Below are 17,388 nucleotides of genomic sequence, written 5' to 3'. Positions count from 1 at the left end.
GAATGGTCAACAAGCGGGATGCATGCTCCCATACAGGTGTCGTGTAGGTGAGAAGGAAAAGGAGAGCAGGGAAGGGAAACACTGAGTAACCAGCATTTCAGTCTATTTGCTGCTATCCCAGATCTTCTCGTAGGCCTTTGTGAACTGCTCACGGGACCTTGAACATGGTCTCAGTGTGTATGATAATCAGATGTAGGCTACAAAGATTTTTTTCCTTGTCTATTCAGCTCAAGTTGCCTTTCCTGAAATATACCATACAATAAAACATACCTTTGTTAGCTGTGTACTCCACTACATTCTGATAAATGTATAAACTGAGGGCCACCCAGGTCTGCCACCTCTCTTTCATGTCCTGCCACTACAGTTATGTGAGAACCAAGGCACTGTATCTTCCCTGGTCTGACTGGCTTAATATTAATTTCTCTCTCTCCCTCCCTTTCTTTTTGGTGGAAGAGTTTGAGACAGGGTGTCATTCTGTAGCCCAGACTAGCCTAGAACTTACTAGGTAACCAAAGCTAGCATCACACCCATGGCAATCTTCCTAAATGCTAGGAATTATAGCTGTGCACCACATGTCCCACAAGGTGAGGTGGCAGGGAAGGCTATGCGTGCCACAGCAGATGTGAAGAGACTAGAAGACAATGTGCTTTCCCTGCTGGCCAGCCCGACTGACTGACTGTGAGAGGTGAGGTCAGAGGACCGCTTGTTGAAGGTAGTGCTCGCCTACCATGTGGCCCCTAGAGAGCAAACACAGGCTGTCATGCTTGATGCAAGATCCTTTGCTGCTGGACCAGCTCCTTGACCCTGATCTTATTTTTTTAATTTATGTACATTAGTGTTTTGCCTACTTATATGTCTATGTGAAGGTGTCAGATCCCTGGAGCTGGAGTTATACAGTTGTAAGCAACTACGTGGGCACTGGGAACTGAACTCAGGTCCTCTGAAAGATCAGCCAGTGCTCTTAATTGCTGAGCTATCTCTCCAGTGCCTGACTGATTATATTTCATTTATTTATCTACCCCCATCCTTGGTTTTTTGAAGAGGTTTCTCTGTGTGGTCCTGGCCATCCTGGAGCTGGCTCTGTAGACCAGGCTGGTTCAAACTCAGAGATCTGCTTGCCTTTGCCTCCCAAGTACTGGGATTAAAGGTGTCTATTACCACCACCCATCTCCCTGACTCATTTTTTTTTTAAGTCTAAATTTTTCACCTTCATTAACCCAGTACCTAGCTATCTCACAAAATCCAACATCTGAACTGATATGTAAGATCTTTACTAATAAGCTTATTTTCAAATGCCTTCTTACCAATAAACATCATAGGGGTTGGGGATTTAGCTCAGTGGTAGAGCACTTGCCTAGCAAGCGCAAGGCCCTGGGTTCGGTCCCCAACTCCGAAAAAAAAAAAAAAAAAAAACATCATAAGCACAGCAAACAGACTGACTTGCTTTTCAACTAATTAATTGAGACAGGTTCTAGCTATGTAGCCCTGGTTGGCCTAGAACTTGTTATATAGACCAGGCTGATCTTGAACTCAGACCCACTACTTGTCTTTCCCTCCTAAATGCTGGGATTATAGGCATGTGTCATCACATCCAACCTCTTGCTGTTCAATTTAAAGAATGAAATAACTTAATCTGAATCTAATCAGTGAGACTCACAAGAGAAAAAAGAAGTTTGACACAATAAACTACGCTGACAGAACTGTGGGCACAAGAAAGGCATTTGCCATCTGCATACCACTTACAGTGAACCACAGAGACGCTTTGAAGCTACTTGGGGAGAAGGAATGGAGTATCAGAGGCATAACCCTGATAACATTGCTGGGATCTGTCACCACACTACCAGCATCATTGGGGACAGTCAGAAAAGCAGGCAATAAAACCTCTTATTTGACTTTTTTTCTCTTAAGGAAGGGGTTGGCTCAATGGATAAGAGGATATGTTATGCAAGCACAAGAATCCAAGCTCAGATCTCAACGGCCACATAAAAACCTGGGTAAGATTATACCTGCATCTCTTAATGCTAATACCACAGAGAATGAGAGAACTGCTTGGGTTTACCGGCTGCCAATCTAGCTGTAGCTTCAGTAAAAGATCCCGTCTCAAAGGAATAATGTGGAAACTGACAGAGCAGGATACCCGACATCCTTTAGCCTCTACATGTAAACACAGGCACACACCACATACCTGTACACACATCATCTTGCCATCAGACTGAGTAATCACACTTATACCATTTCAGTATCTACAGAGGCCGTTTCACACTTACTATGTGAAGTTCTCTCAGAATTTATGTCCTGATCCTCAGAAAAGCCAGAGCCATCCTCTCTGAAGCCCTGTCACCCACAGACACATCCCCACAGTGCTGAGCAAATTGGGCTCAGCCCTGTGTTCAGCTTTGCTGCAGAGAAGGCCTAGTTACAAAGGGTAAGAGTAGCCCAGTAAAAAGCCAACTCACCCTGGACCATTCAATGATGCAGTCCAGGCAGAAATAATGGGCACAGGTCTCTGGGGTGCCCACAGCCTGGTCTCTAAATGCATTGAGGCAAATGGGGCAGCTCTCTGCATCGTCATCAGAATTGGGTGTACTGCTAGCTTCAAGCTTCCTTTGAGTCTCCACTGCTGCTGTTGGCACTTCTATTCCATCTTCTGAATCTTCAGAACCTTGGGTAAATGGAAATGTTATGCTTTTAGTAACTATAGAAACAAGTGCATGCTCAAGGACTGGCCTCAAGCAGAGCCAAGTACACTCAGGACACTTGCCTCTAGCCAGAATCCCAGCTCCTCTTGAAATATGCCTTCCTACCTACCCGCAAAGGCATACTCACACAATACCCATTCTGAGGAACCAAGCCCCTTACCTGAAGCCTCTCTGTCCATAGCTGCCCAGAGCTAAGAGGACAGGGATGCTTGGCTAAGTGACTACACTAGCTCCTCTCACCTGAGTCTGTGAGATAACATCCGAGAAGTTAGGGTTCAAGAGCTACCACAGGCTGCAGAGAAGATGGAACTAACAACTAAACCACCATGGGTTAGGGATTCAGCTCCATGATGGGGAGCACTTACTTAGAAGTCTAAAGCCCCAGGTTCAGTCTTCAGCTCTGAGGGCGTGGAGGATACACAGGACAAAATAATGATTACACCCCTAAGAATGCCCACTTAGGACAACCCTTGCATAGCTGCACAAGTCTTTCAACACAATGACGACAAATATATGCTATTAGATAAGACCTTCTTCTTGGGCATCTCTTCCTTCCTAGTGGAATACAGACAGAAGATCCTAACTGGATTAGTGACTATAAAAGATCTGGTCAATCTCGGCAGTATGAAGCAGGGGCTGGGTCAGAAGGAAAACATGAAGATGCATTTAGCAAACAAGCTCCTATGAACTACTAAACACCTAACACAAGGACCAGAAAAGCAGATCGTACTGGGGCTCAGAATTTGATTCTTTGTGAGTAGGAATAACAAAGGTGCTAGGCTGCCCTTCTCCAGAGCCTTGCTGCCAACCCATAAAGCGGAACTATCCCTGGTTGATCAATCCTACCACATAAGCTCTTTTTAAAGGATTTTTAAAAACCAAACCAAACCAATCAACCACCAACCAACCAACCAACCAACCAACCAACCAACCAACCATCTGTTTAATTATTGGGCAGAAGAGGGTAAACCATGGAAACTGTTTCTCTCTTTTACCATACGAATTTCAGGAACTGAGCTCAGGCTGTCAGGCTTGGTGGCAAACACCGTCATTCACTTGGCAATCGTGCCAGCTCCTTGTGTTTTTTTTTTTTTTGTTTGTTTTTGTTTGTTTTGTTTTGTTTTGAGACAAGGTTTCACGTAGTCCAAGCTGGCTACGTAGATGAAGATGACCCTGAACTCCCTGATCCTTCTGCCTCTACACAGGTGAGCACTTGCAAAGCACAGGGGCTGCTCGTGCTGGCACTGAAGGACACAAACAGCTATACCCACTTCAAAGGGAGTGTGATAACATAGTAGCTAAGAATGGCTGTTAACAATCGGCTAGAAAACGGAGCTTCCATAGCAGAATGACAACTAACTCTAGCTTTCCCCTGCGAGCTGAGGCTCATGGTAGCAGAGTCAAAGAGAAGAGATGGATCTGCTTCTCCCCTGCAATCTGAAGGTAGGGACCTGGCCATCTTGTTTTGCCTAATTTCCATAGTGCCTACAGAGCAATGCGCTGGATGCTGAGAACAGCCACACCTGACTTGAAGGTAGAAAAAAGGACCCCAGCAGTTTCCCTCACTGAACTCTCATTTGGCTTGCCAAATAATGTCCTTAAAATATGCTGTGGCTGAAAGAGAATGACAGCTTTTTTTTTTGGAGCTGGGGACTGAACCCAGGGCCTTGCGCTTGCTAGGCAAGCGCTCTACCACTGAGCCAAATCCCCAACCCCAAGAATGACAGCTCTTTGTATTTGAATATTGTTCCTCAGTGGGTGAAATTGTGTGGGAAGGATTAGGAGGTGTGGCCTCATTGGAAGAGGTATGTCACTGAGAGAGAACTTTTGAAGTTTCAAAACACCATTACCCAGTTGGTGTCTCTGCCTCATAGTTGTATTTCCAGATGTGAGCTCTCAGCTACTGCTCCAGTGACAGACTGCCTGCCTACTGCTCCCCACCTTGATGGTCACAAACTCTGACCCTCTGAACTGAAGCCTCAAATAAACTCTTCTATAAATTGCCTGGGTCATGGTGTCTCATCACAGAAACAGAAGTAACTGAGACAATACCCACGGGAGGTGCTAACAAGCGCTAGTACCAACAGGGCAGTAGGTGGCTAGCCTAGAGACCAGGTGTATCTAAAGGCAGAGTCTCCAAGAACACCAGGCCTCAAATTGTGTCCATTCTGAAAGGAGACAGGATTGATGAGCAGAATAGAGAACTGCAGAGGAACTGTGGAAGGCTCTAAACAATCTATGAATGCAATAATAACGGACACTGAGTAGAGACCTGGGTGCTGAGCATTAGTTCTCAGAGTAGGATATTAAGAGATTAATACTCTACACATTGGGGAACACAGGAACACACCAGCAGCAGCAAAAGCAGGCACACCTTAGTAGCAGGATATAGGGTGGGAAAACCAAAGAGTGAAAAGACGTTTCCTATAAGAAGGAACCCAGGACCCTTGAGTGATTCTCCTTGGTATCTACTGAACCAGATGCTGGCTACTCGCTCATGCCTTAAGACACTGGCTCGAGGGCTGGAAAGTTGGCTCAGCAGTCAGAGGTCCTGCATTCAATTCCCAGCAACCACATGGTGGCTCATAACCATCTGTAAGGGGATCTGATGCCCTCTTCTGGTGCGTCTGAGGACAGACAGTGACAGTGTACTCACATGCATAAAATAAATAAATCTTTAAAAAAAAAAGTATTTATTTATTATGTATATAGCATTCTGCCTACATATATGCCTACAAGTCAGAATAGAGCACTAGGTTTCATGAAGGAGTAGAACTGACTGTTTATGAACCACCAACTCAGGACCTTGGAAAGAGTAGACAGTGCTCTTAACATCCAAGCCACCGCCCTGGGTTCGGTCCCCAGCTCCGAAGGAAAAAAAACCAAAAAACAAAAAAAAAAACATCCAAGCCATCTCTCTAGTCTAGATTGCCAGGAATTTGAGGTTTGGTTATGGAGTGAATTCAAGGCTAGCTAGCTTTGGAAAACTGGGCACTCATTATCAATACAAGGTTACTTAACTCACAGTCAGTTCTACTCCTTCATGATGAGTACTGTCCCAATGATAAGGGAAGAGTCACTTCTCTAGAACATTCTCATCAACAACCAAAGGGTATAATGAAATTTATGTATAAGTAGGTGCTTTGAGCCTGCCACCAGAAGGAGACCTGAAGTTAATAGAAGCCTCAGTCCAATTTTAATGTCAATTTAATACAAGCTAGACTCATTTGGGAAGAAAGAACTTCAATTGAGAAAATGCCTGCACCAGACAGTTTCGTGGATAAGCCTGTAGAGCATTTTCAGTTATTATTGCATTGTGGAAGGGCTAGGCTCACTGTCAGCAGTGACGCCCTGGGCTGGATGTGGAGGGTGCTCTAAGAAAATAGACTGAACAAATCGAAGGAGCAAGCCGGTATGCAACACTCCTTCATGTCCTTTGCATCACTTCCTGCCTTGAGAATTCTAAGCTTCTACCTTAGACAATGGACCACAAGCGGGGAGATGAAATAAACTCTTTCCTCCCCAAGTTGCTTGTGGTCATGTTTTATCACATCAACAGAAACCCTAAGACAGGTAAGAAAGGTAGCAATAGGTGGGTGGGGCCAAGACAATACAAAGAACCCTCATAGACTGCCCATAGGCTAGGGTGGCCATGAAGGTTTTCCAGAGTAGAGGTATGTCATTCAAGCACTATTCTTTGCATGAGTTCCAAGTTATAAACTTTCTCCAGGGGGTTGGGGATTTAGCTCAGTGGTAGAGCGCTTGCCTAGGAAGCGCAAGGCCCTGAGTTCGGTCCCCAGCTCCAAAAATAAATAAATAAATAAATAAATAAATAAATAAATAAATAAATAAACTTTCTCTAGTGCACAGAAGCCAGGACTTTAATAATACCCACAATGAGCTGGTTGAATAAGCAAAGAACAAGCTATAAGATAGGACTAACAACCTTTGTCCTAAAAGAGGTCCCATGCCACATGCCTCGTAAGTAAGGTCTGCTAAGCTGTCTTGCACCTGGGTGATGCTAGCAGTTGGCCCTTGTGAAATGAAGAGAGGCCACCAAGAATCCCTGCTCATCCTCTTAGAGCTCCTGTCTCCCCATTCTCAAATGGCTTATGTTGCTCAATGTTCTTAAGACGTTTTATTTTCTCTTAGAAAGAGATACCCACAGAATTGTATCACTAAATTAACTTTAAAAACTAAAAACTCCAGCTGAAGTCAGTTGTTGTTCCGTGGCAGGTGACAGCTAGCGCGCTCAGCTGTGGATGTTTTAACACAGGCTGTCTCCTCACTAAGAGAGTCAAGGTAACTGGCTCAAATGCCTACAATCTTACCAGATCTATCTTCTGGGTCTTCCTCTTCAGACAGCCCCTCTGTTTCCTCCCCATCTGTGTCATCATCCTGCTCACTGCCTGTATCATCTTCAGAGTCTTCACTGTGGCCATTGCTGCTTTCTTCTAGATCACAAGGTGAAAAGCACAGACCCCAAAGGGCAGCGTCAAAGCAGAGAGCCAAAACCACTCTAGAATATACAGGTATACTACCAAGCTACCATGGTGTGTGCGTGCGTGTGTGTGTGGTTAGACATAAAATGGGGGAAACGAGTCATCTTACTCTGTATTTATGTTGCTAGCATTAAAAATAAGACAAAATGGCTTGAAGTACAGCTCAGCTAGTAGAACCTGCATTCCTCGCATGATCAAGCCCTGGGTTCATATCCCCAGCACCATACAAAGCTAGGTATAGTGGTGAACATCTATAATCCCACCATTTTGAGAGGTGGAGGCAAAAGGATCAGATGCATCCTCTGCTGCACTGCAAGTTACAAAGCCATCCTGGGATACAGGAAATCCAGTCAAAAACAAAAACAAGTAAATGAAAACCATGCAATCTCTGCAGTCTGCAAGTTTAGTCAAGAGGTCTGCAGTTAGAAGGCAGCCTATGCCACAAAGACCCTGTTCCAAAACCTAGAACCCAACAGTAGAGTCTTACTAAGTATGCACAAGGCTTTCGGTTCCATTCATAATACTCCCTCCTCACAAAAAGACCAAACACAGTGACATTTGATTGTAGACTTAGCTACCAGCAATACCGCAATTTGAGAAGTTGAATTGGGCTGACCACGAGTCAAGAAGTTCAAGAATAGTCTGAACCACACAGTGAGACACCATCTCAAACACAAGACAAAAAAAGCAAAACAAAAAGAATGAATGTGGAGTTGGGGATTTAGCTCAGTGGTAGAGCGCTTGCCTAGCAAGCACAAGGCCCTGGGTTCGGTTCCCAGCTCCGAAAAAAAAGAAAGAAAAAAAAAGGAAAAAAAAAAAAAGAATGAATGTACTATACTTCTATAACTTAAGTTTTTTAAGGTTGAAAGTGAAAGCTGACATTTAAGCTTCCAAGAGGAGCTAGTAACCTGGAGAAAGTACCAAGTGCTATAAGTGCTATTCCTTTGCAAACATCCTGCCAGCAGTGGGATGGGGGTAGGAGTGGGGGTGCTTACCAGCATCACTGGCTAGTTCTGAGGAGCCAACTTGTGGAGGTCCATCTGGCCCAGGGCTGTGAGCCACAAGCTCATCCAAATTGTCATCATCCATGGCTGCACATTGGAGTTCACCTCTGAAAGAGATCAGAACCAAATAACTCCAAACTCCCCTGGCTACAGAGAGCCTCCTGAAAGGTGCCATTCCCAAAAGGGAACCTCCCTTGAGACCTAAGCACTGCCACACATGTAGAATTTGAACTGTGAGACACAATATACAGGACCCTAGCCATAAAGACATGTACAAATACAAAATATAAAATATATCTTCATAAGAGACAGTGACTGGTTTTCAGAACCATATGCAAAGTAGAATCTGAATGCCTGATTTTTCAGGCACTATTTTCCCCAAGTATTCCTGAAGAGTCCTAATATCAAACATGAACCAAGCAGACACCTGAGCTGAAACAAAGCAGCACTCTTCACCTGAGAGCCAGTCATCACAAGGACTCCAATGCTCAGTTGCCCACTTGGCTGTCGCTAAGTGGGCATGTCACTCTTGGCCAATGCTGGCCCATTAGCCTCTGCTTGCCTGGCTACCATCAGATTATAAACTGCAGATAAAGTTCCTGGGGACTATGGCATTCCTGTGGCCCAAGCTGAAAAGCAGAAGATGGTGGGCTGTCCCTCCCTCTCCTGCTGTGGGACACCTGCTAGTCCTCATTCGTAAGTCACTGTAAAAGCAATTGGGAATACCTGTATAAAAGACTTGTTGGCCAGCCTAGTCTACAGAGCAAGTGCCAGGACAGCCAGGGCTACACAAAGAAACCCCACCTCAAAAATGAAAGGGGGGGGGGGAGGAGGAAGTAAAGGAGGAAGAAGAGGAGGAAGAGGAGGAGGAAGAGGAGGAGGAGGAGGAGGAGGAGAAAAGAGATAGGAGAGGAGAGAAGAGAGGAGAAGAGAGGAAGGTCATAAATGTCACTGGACATGACCTTCCTTCTGTACCAAGCTCTCAGACTCTGGTTCCCCAAATAAGAACCTATTCGTATACATAGTCTTTACTCCTCAGTGCCACTTACCTTTTCCCAGTTACTTCCAGAGGAAGCACCTTTCTCAGAAAATTCATTCAAGAACTTACTAGCCTATCCTGTGGCATACCATATGCTTCCCACCAAGCCTAATGGCCACAGTCTGAGAAAAACAAAACAGAACAGAAAAAGACAACATAAGAAAGCTTAAAGGCCTCTCCTCTTCAAGATGTAATAAACGCTTTGGAAAGAAAAAAAAAAAGAAAAAAAAAAGAAAAAAAAAAAAAGAAAGAAAGAAAGCTTAAAGGCAGGCTCAAGATCAAGGGCCCCACTCCTAGATCCTACGGTACAAGCTTACTTGTCTCCATCAGCCTCAAGGACACACAGGCTACCCTCAAAGCCACAGAAAAGAGTGTAACCCTTCTCCAAGAGGTCAAAGGCCAGGCAGAAGAGCTGATGTTCTCTAAACACTGAGGGCATCATAACTTAAGGAATGTCAATTGTCACACATTGCTCCTGCCTGGGAACAGTAAAGGGACAAGAGTTCTGAAAAACTATCTTACTCTTACCTGATGCTCAGTGAATTTGTTGGAAAGGAGTCCTGGCCACAGACTCCTGCTGAAACACCATCTCTGATATTTAAAAAAGCAGACTGAGATAGACACAGAGCTTTGGCCCATTCATGACAGTGACCTCGCTCCTATGGGGTGACAGAGCATGGTCCCAGTTTTCAGGAAAGAGGAGCTATAACTAACTCGGTGAACCTCATCACAAGTCGTGGCTTCTCTCAGTGCTGAGAGATGCGGCATGTTGCCGTCCATTCTTCCCAAAGGAATGAGTATCGAGTGGTCTTTGGGGAGAAGGAAGGAATGCTGAGCTGCAAGTCAATCTCAAACTCCAACTGTGCTTCCAACCAGCGGCCAAAATGACAATCACCAGACACGTTACTGTTTTTTCTGTTGCAGAGTACTCCTTTCAAGACACGACAGAGCAACACTGGACTCAAACACAAGACAGAGGACATGGAAAGAGCAATGTTGGCTCTGCCACTCTGCAGCGATGTTACAGTGGCAAGTGACTTCGCCTCTCTGAACTATGACTGTAAAGCCCCAACAGCGGCGCCTACTCGAGAATGCTATGAGAGCTCCTCGAACTGAAGAATATGATAATCGCGACACCAACCACAATTTGGGCAACCTCAGATGGTGCTGGCCTGGTCGATGGCCATCAGGCCAGAAAAGAAGGTAGCTAGGGGTCACACCTTTCTTATGCACCAGTTCAGGTTTCCGCACGACCAGACAAGTGGCCGGCCCCAGGCCCATGGGCCTCCCGGTCGCAGCAGGACGTCCCGGGGCTCGGCTCGAGGCCTCAGCCACCCCCAGTCCTCCGGACCAACCCACAGCCAGTGCGACGTAGGCCTAGCCCGCCCGGAAGGCCCTAGACAAAGCGCCCGGCTACCGTAGGTAGCCCGCGCGGTCAGACACGACTGGGACACCGGGCCAGAGCGGCTACCGCACGTACCCGGAAACCTCGCGCCTCCCGGACGCTCCTAGACGATCCTGCCTCTGTCCGAACACGACCGCAAGTAGGCCGGTCAGCCGCCGCCGCCGCCACCGCCGCCGCGCGCTCCCTGACCCGGAAGTGTACCCACACTCTTCCGGAACTTTCCGCCCTGCCCGTTGGTGGAAACTACCAAGGCCAAAACGGGGAAAAACTCACGGCGGAGGATGTCGAGAAGTTAGAATGCCCCCTTCCTCTCAGGACACTGACTAACCCACGAGTGCTGTCAGAGGATACCAGTATCTAGCAGGGCATTGCTGTCCGAGCTCTCACCAGTGCACTAGACCAGGCTGTGGCTCTCACCTCAGTGCAGTTGGTACAGTCCGACTCGCCGTCCGCCGCCCGGATAAATGGGAGCCGCACCAAGACCACGCCCCCCTACCGTCTCCGCCCACAACTGTTCCGCCCTCCCGTGAGCGCCTCCTCCTGGCGGCAGGACTTAGCTCCAGCCAGAGGCTGCAGGAGCGCTAGAAGAAAGCTTCTGAATGTACCCTGGGGCTTCTGGTTCCCTTCCAGGAGTGTGCACGTAAATCATACATACAGTCTCCTCCGTTCCCTTCAGCCCGGCGAGGGAAGGCACTATAAATTGTGAACACTGTGAAGGGCTTAATTGTATAGCATAGATAATTAATAGAATGGAACTAGAGGTGCCGCCTTTCTTGCCTAGCATGTATAAAGCCCTGGTGGGAGGGGAGAAAATATGAAGCATAGTAGGATTAGGGGTAGTAATGCAAGAGGACTGGCCAGTGTCAATAAAATATTAAGGAGGGCCGGAGAGATGGCTCAGCTGTTAAAAGCACTGACTGCTCTTTCAGAAGTCCTGAGTTCAAATCCCAGCAACCACATGGTGGCTCACAACCATCTCTAATAGGATCTGATGTCCTCTTCTGGTGTCTGAACATAGCTACAGTGTACTTATATATAATAAATAATTAAATCTTTAATGATTTATTTAAAAAAAAGTGTTAAAGAGGACCATAGAGCTGAAGGGGAAAATTCAGACCACAAAACTGAGACTGACCTAGAGGCTGAGGGGCTCAGAGGGCACTGAGGTACTGAATGGGTGGCAAAACTGGCTCACTGAACTCAACTGTCCATTTTGTGGTCAAGGGAACACTGTGGCTCAGAAGAGATGATCTTGATAGGAATAGAAGACAGACTGTTGATTTACTGAGAAAGTGGATGTGAGTGGGCAGGGAGGAGGGAAAAGAGAAATATGAAGGTGAGAAGATAGGAGTCTACTTAGAAGGGAGAAGCTACGGTTATCCCCAGAGAGCAGAAGGACAAAAGGCTGCCTTGGAGATAAAATGTGGTGGTGGTAGGGACCAGCATTAGAACCTGAGATTTTCAGTGTTAAACAGTTCAGAGATTCTGCAAAGAAACCCAGGGGTGAGGGGCTGAAGAAAACAAGGAAAGGAGAAGCAAGCACATGCATCAGGAAGGGATCTGGGGCTGGACATGGTGGCACAGCCTTTAATCTCAGGACGAGACAGGTGAACCTCTGTGAGTTAGGCTAGCCTGGTACACATAGTAAGTTCCAGGACATCCCAGGCTACGAAAGAAAAAAAAAAAGACTTGGGAGCAACGGAGATGGCTAGGATGGTGCTTGGGTAGCCCAGAGCCATGAACTCATCTCCAGCACAGAATAAACTAGATTTGGAAATACAGGCAAGATTATATAGAAGGTCAGCCTTAGGCTACAGAGGATGGCTCAGCAGTTAAGAGCCCTGACTGCTCTCCCAGAGGTCCTGAGTGCAATCCCCAGCAACCACATGGTGGCTCACAACCATCTGTCATGGGATCTGATGCCTTCCTCTGGTGTGTCTGAAGACAGAGACAGTGAACTCACATACATTAAATAAATAAATAAATAAATAAATAAATAAATAAATAAATACAGTCTTTTCTTAAAAAAAAAGTTCATCCTTGATTACACAGGGAATTCAAAACAGTCTAGACTACATGAGACTCTTAAGGCTACTGAGGCTCTGACTGTATCAGCCCTGCCAAGGCGCAAAGAGTGTCGGGAGGAAGCATAGTGAAACTAGGAAGGTTGAACACGTGAAGCCAGCATAGTAACTATGCGGTAAATTTGCTGGGAAGGGAGTGATAAGTAGGTAGCTAAGAAGAGGCAATTCAAGGAAGTTTAAAAAGAAATATTGTGGGCTGGAGAGATGGCTCAGAGGTTAAGAGCACTGACTGCTCTTCCAGAGGTCCTGAGTTCAATTCCCAGCAACCACATGGTGGCTCACATCTAGACTACCATCTGTAATGACATCTGGTGCCCTCTTCTGGCCTGAAGCCATACATGCAGACAGAACTCAGTATACATAATCTTTTTTTTTTTTTTTTTAAAGGGGAAATAACAATATTCCTAATAGTGGGTCTAGAGAGGTGGTTGCTGCTTTTCCAGAGAACCAGAGTTCAATCCCCAGCACCCACATGGTGGCTCACAACCTTCTTCAACTCCAGCTCCGAGAGATTCAAAGCCTCTGGCCTCTGAGGGCACCTGCTCTTGTTTCTATACCCACATACAAACACAAAACTAAAAATACTTCTTAAAATATTGCTACTGCTTGGATGTACAGAAAAAAAGGATGGTGTCAGAGACAGTTCTCTTGGAACACATCCTGCCCTCTCCTTCCTGTGGGCCATCCAGTTGCATCTGGACGGAGGAGGCTTTGGATTCAGGTACTTTTTGACCCTCAGGTGTGTAGGTGAGTTTCTCATCCTTTTGTGTCTTGGTGTCCTTTGCTGTACGATAGGGATGGATGTTGACCATGCTTGCTGTAGAGGCCACTGTAGATACTGGTTGGGTAAATACAGGGAGAAAGCTTCATTTTGGGTTCAGCATGATAAAAAGGGGGTGGGACCTGAAACAAATGCCTCCTCTTCCCTCCCAGCTTGGATCTCTACATATATTGGTTTGTCTGCACAAACATTGCCTACCTGGTGGAGATCATCAGATAGGGGAGCACTTGTAAGCACCCACTGAATCTTCTGGAAAGGAGAAAGACTAGCTGCCCGTAAAGCTCCTGAAGCCCCCGTAGACAAAAGCCAGACCCTTTTACCTACCTTCCCCTGCAGCTGCCTTTATTGCGGGAAGAAGCTGCGGAAAAAGAGAAACGTATATAATAATAAACAAATGCAGCCACAGTGACACATGAAGAATTCTTCCTCAGCATCTCTGAGCCATACACAACTTCTACAGCCATGTCAACCCACGCTTATCAAGCGTGGGAGGGAAGGTGCCAAGGAGTTGTCCATTGCCAAACCAGGCCAAACCTAGCATAGGTGGTACATTTTTTTTTGACATAGGGTCTCTTGTAATCCAAGCTGCCCTTAAACATGCCGTGTAGCCAAGGATAGCCTTAAACTCCCAATCCTTCTGCCTCTACCTGTAAAGTGCAAGTGACACAGGTATGGACCAATCATGTCTAGCAGTAGTACCCCTTGAGAACATAGACACTTATCCCACCAGCTGATGTACTCTCCCCCAAAACAAAAAACCCTGGTGATATAAAACAACTCCTCACCTCTCCCCACACACACTGATGACCAGCACAGTCTCTATTGTGTATACCCCACCCTCACATCAATGCTATGACTCATGCATGCTAATGGTGTTGCCTACTGGTCATTTCTTACGTATTCCTGCTAGTGTGCACATAGGAATACGACCTGCTCACATAGGCCTGCACCAGGAGGTGCCTACTGGATTCCTAATGTATGCTGGCACTCACTGGTCCTAATGCATGCATGAAAAGATAGACATAGAAATGACATATGTGTTCTTGACATGTATTGAAGTGTGTAATTAATTAAGCTGTGTGTTCCCTCTATTCTATCCAGCCTCTTCCAGAGGATTTAGCTCCTTCCCCTGTCATCTGAACAGTAAGCTTTTCTGCCCTACCTGATACCTAGCAATAAGAATGCCCAACAGCGCCAAACAGTGGTAGATCACACCTTTAATCCCAGCACTCAGGAGTCAGAGGCAGGCAGATCTCTTTGAGTTTCCAGGCCAGCCTGGTCTACAATGATAGTTCCAGAACAGGTGGAGCTGTTACACAGAGAAACCCTGTCTCATAAAACCAAAGTGGAGGGAAACAAAAAACAAAAAATAAAAAACAGGAGAAGAAGAATGCTGACCCACAGGATTTCCAAAGGAAGCTGAAGCAAGGGTAGAAGTGAACAAGGAGTTAAGGCAAGGCAGTTGTGTACTTTGTCTACAAATTGGGTAGCTTAATGGAACAGAATTTATCCTTTCGTAGTTCTGGGCACCAGAGGTCAGAATTAGTTAAGCCAGGCCAACAAGGTCATGCTTTCTACCTAGATATGGAAGAGTATTTCCTGTCTTTCTCAGCTGGGGGCTCCAGGCTGCCCTTGACTTTAGCAGCATTTTAGTTCCTTTTTTTTTTTTAAAGATTTATTTATTATATATAAGTACACTGTTGCTGTCTTGAGACACACCAGAAGAGGACATCAGATCTCATTACAGATGGTTGTGAGCCACCATGTGGTTGCTGGGAATTGAACTCAGGACCTCTACCTTAATTTTTTTTCTTTTTTTTTTTTTTCCAGAACTGGGGACTGAACCCAGGGCCTTGCGCTTGCTAGGCAAGTGCTCTACCACTGAGCTAAATCCCCAACCCCTGAACTCAGGACCTCTAGAAGAGCAGTCAGTACACTTAACCACTGAGCCATCTCTCCAGCCCAGTATTATATTTCCTTGTGAACGTTTTTCTGTGCCTGTGTTCTCTGTATAGCCATTTATTAGGACACTGTCATTGGATTTAGGGCCTGCCAGTTAATTCATAATGATTTCAAATATCCATTCTCAGTCTTGCATGCTGGAGTATAAATGTGTGTGTGTGTGTGTGTGTGTGTGTGTGTGTGTGCTTGCCTTCAAGTTAATCAGTGTATCATATATGTGCCAGATCCCCACAGAAGCCAGAAGAGTGAACTGAATCCCCTAAAATTAGAGTCATAATTCTGAGCCACTTGGTCAGTGCCGAGAATTAAATCCAGGTCCTCTGAAGAGAAGTAAATCAACTGATCCCTTCAGCCCCAGCTATACACTTTTAATTCTGGCACTTGGGTGACAAAGACAAGTGGATCTTTGTGAATTTAAAGACAGCTAGTCTACATGGTGAGTTCTAGGCCAGTCAGGTACAATGAAATGTCTAAAAATAATAAGGGGGAAAATTTTTTATCTTAACCATCGCAAAGACTCCCCCACCCATGTTTCTTTTGCAAAGTCACAATTAAAGTCCACAATAGGATTTGAACAAATATTTTGTACAGTACCATATATCCACCACACAGGACGATAAAGACGATAAGGACTATACTTCAGATGGGAAGTTCTGAGGGACAGGTGGGAAAAACATTCTGGCCAAGGCAGGAAGGAACTAAGCTTCTCCCTATCTCTCCCTAATCCCTGACATCTTTCCTCTGAACCTAGGCCTTACCCTCAAGATGTGAATCTTCTCAGGATTCCCAATAATTCCTTGAAGTTCCTTCAGGATCCACATAATCAAAGCCTTTGTCTTTTGTTCTCTGTCTCTCTCTCAGAAGGTTGGCCTGAAATTTGCATCATATCCTGTTCCTGCCTCTAATCAAGGTTATAGGGGTATAATCTCTCTGCTGTTCTAACAGGGGTCCATCAGGACATCTAACTTGATTCTTCAATTTCTGACCCTCTGTGGAAACTGAGTCAGCTCCTGGCTTCTCTGTGTCCCTAGATGGCCACAACACCAAACATTCTGCATATAAATTTATCCTCTGGCTCCAAGTCAGGTCTGGGCTAGGTCAGATACATCCTTAGTAAGGCCTCAGTACTTAGCTGCCTAGGCTGTGTGTCTGACATCTGGCTGACTCCAGCCCAGACTTTATAAGATTCAGGACATATGAAGGCCAAAGAAACAGGGAGGACAAAAGCAGGGGAAAGAATTGAGGGTCAGGAGGCTAATCTGAGGAGGCTGGCCCCTAAGCCACAGACCAATATCTGTGCTAGACAAAGGTGACCTTTGGAGTTGCTTGGAGCAAGGAAAGATTGTTTCCCTAGGAGGACATCTCTGAGGACGGTGTGAAAGACTAGTTGAGGTAGACAGGAAAGGGGAAAGATGACCTCTGCCTCAGAAGCAAGAGAGCAGCTGATGCATTTTTTTTTTTAAGATTTATTTATTTTGTGCATGTGAGTACATTGTAGCTGTCTTCAGACATACCAGAAGAGGACATCAGATCCCATTACAGATGGTTGTGAGCCACCATGTGGTTGCTGGGAATTGAACTCAGGACTTTTGGAAGTCAGTGCTCTTAACCACTGAGCCATCTCTCCAGCCCCGCAGCTGCTGCATCTTATTGAGTGATTGAGAGCTAAATGCCCTATGTTTTCTCCACAGGAACAACCTGGGGTGATGGAAGTGTGTAGGGAAGGAGGTCTCTTCTGGCTGCACCTCCATCGCACTGCTTTGGCTCTCCTCCTAGGAGTCCAATACATGACCTTGGAACTTTGGTCTATTTCTCAAAAGACAGGGGCAAGCCCTTTGAGAGCCCAGCGCTCAACGGGACTCTCCCTCCAAGAATAGATCGCTTACACGGAGTGGAGCGACAAAGGCAAATC

At 45.8% G+C, this 17,388-nt stretch overlaps 1 protein-coding gene across 26 annotated transcripts in view; it reads right to left on the bottom strand.

The window, feature by feature from the left end:
- Phrf1 (PHD and ring finger domains 1) overlaps positions 1-11,111 on the bottom strand; it is a 33,197-nt gene extending 22,086 nt beyond the window's left edge. For 9 of the 26 annotated variants that reach the window (XR_015658249.1, XR_015658265.1, XM_087614587.1 and 6 more), the window contains exons 1-4: positions 10,725-10,852; positions 8,197-8,312; positions 7,031-7,150; positions 2,457-2,662 (exon numbers count right to left, since the gene is read on the bottom strand). Coding sequence is in view for 14 of the 26 variants with exons in the window: in XM_087614587.1 (XP_087470713.1) it covers positions 2,457-2,662; positions 7,031-7,150; positions 8,197-8,290 (420 nt within the window). In the remaining 12 variants the exon portion in view is untranslated. 26 annotated transcript variants of the gene reach the window in all.
- Positions 11,112-17,388: the final 6,277 nt, after the last annotated feature.

The sequence above is a fragment of the Rattus norvegicus genome, chromosome 1, assembly GCF_021556685.1.
Source record: "Rattus norvegicus strain SHRSP/BbbUtx chromosome 1, alternate assembly SHRSP_T2T, whole genome shotgun sequence".
Classification (NCBI taxonomy): domain Eukaryota; kingdom Metazoa; phylum Chordata; class Mammalia; order Rodentia; family Muridae; genus Rattus; species Rattus norvegicus.
This window is presented reverse-complemented; position numbering and strand designations above follow the sequence as displayed.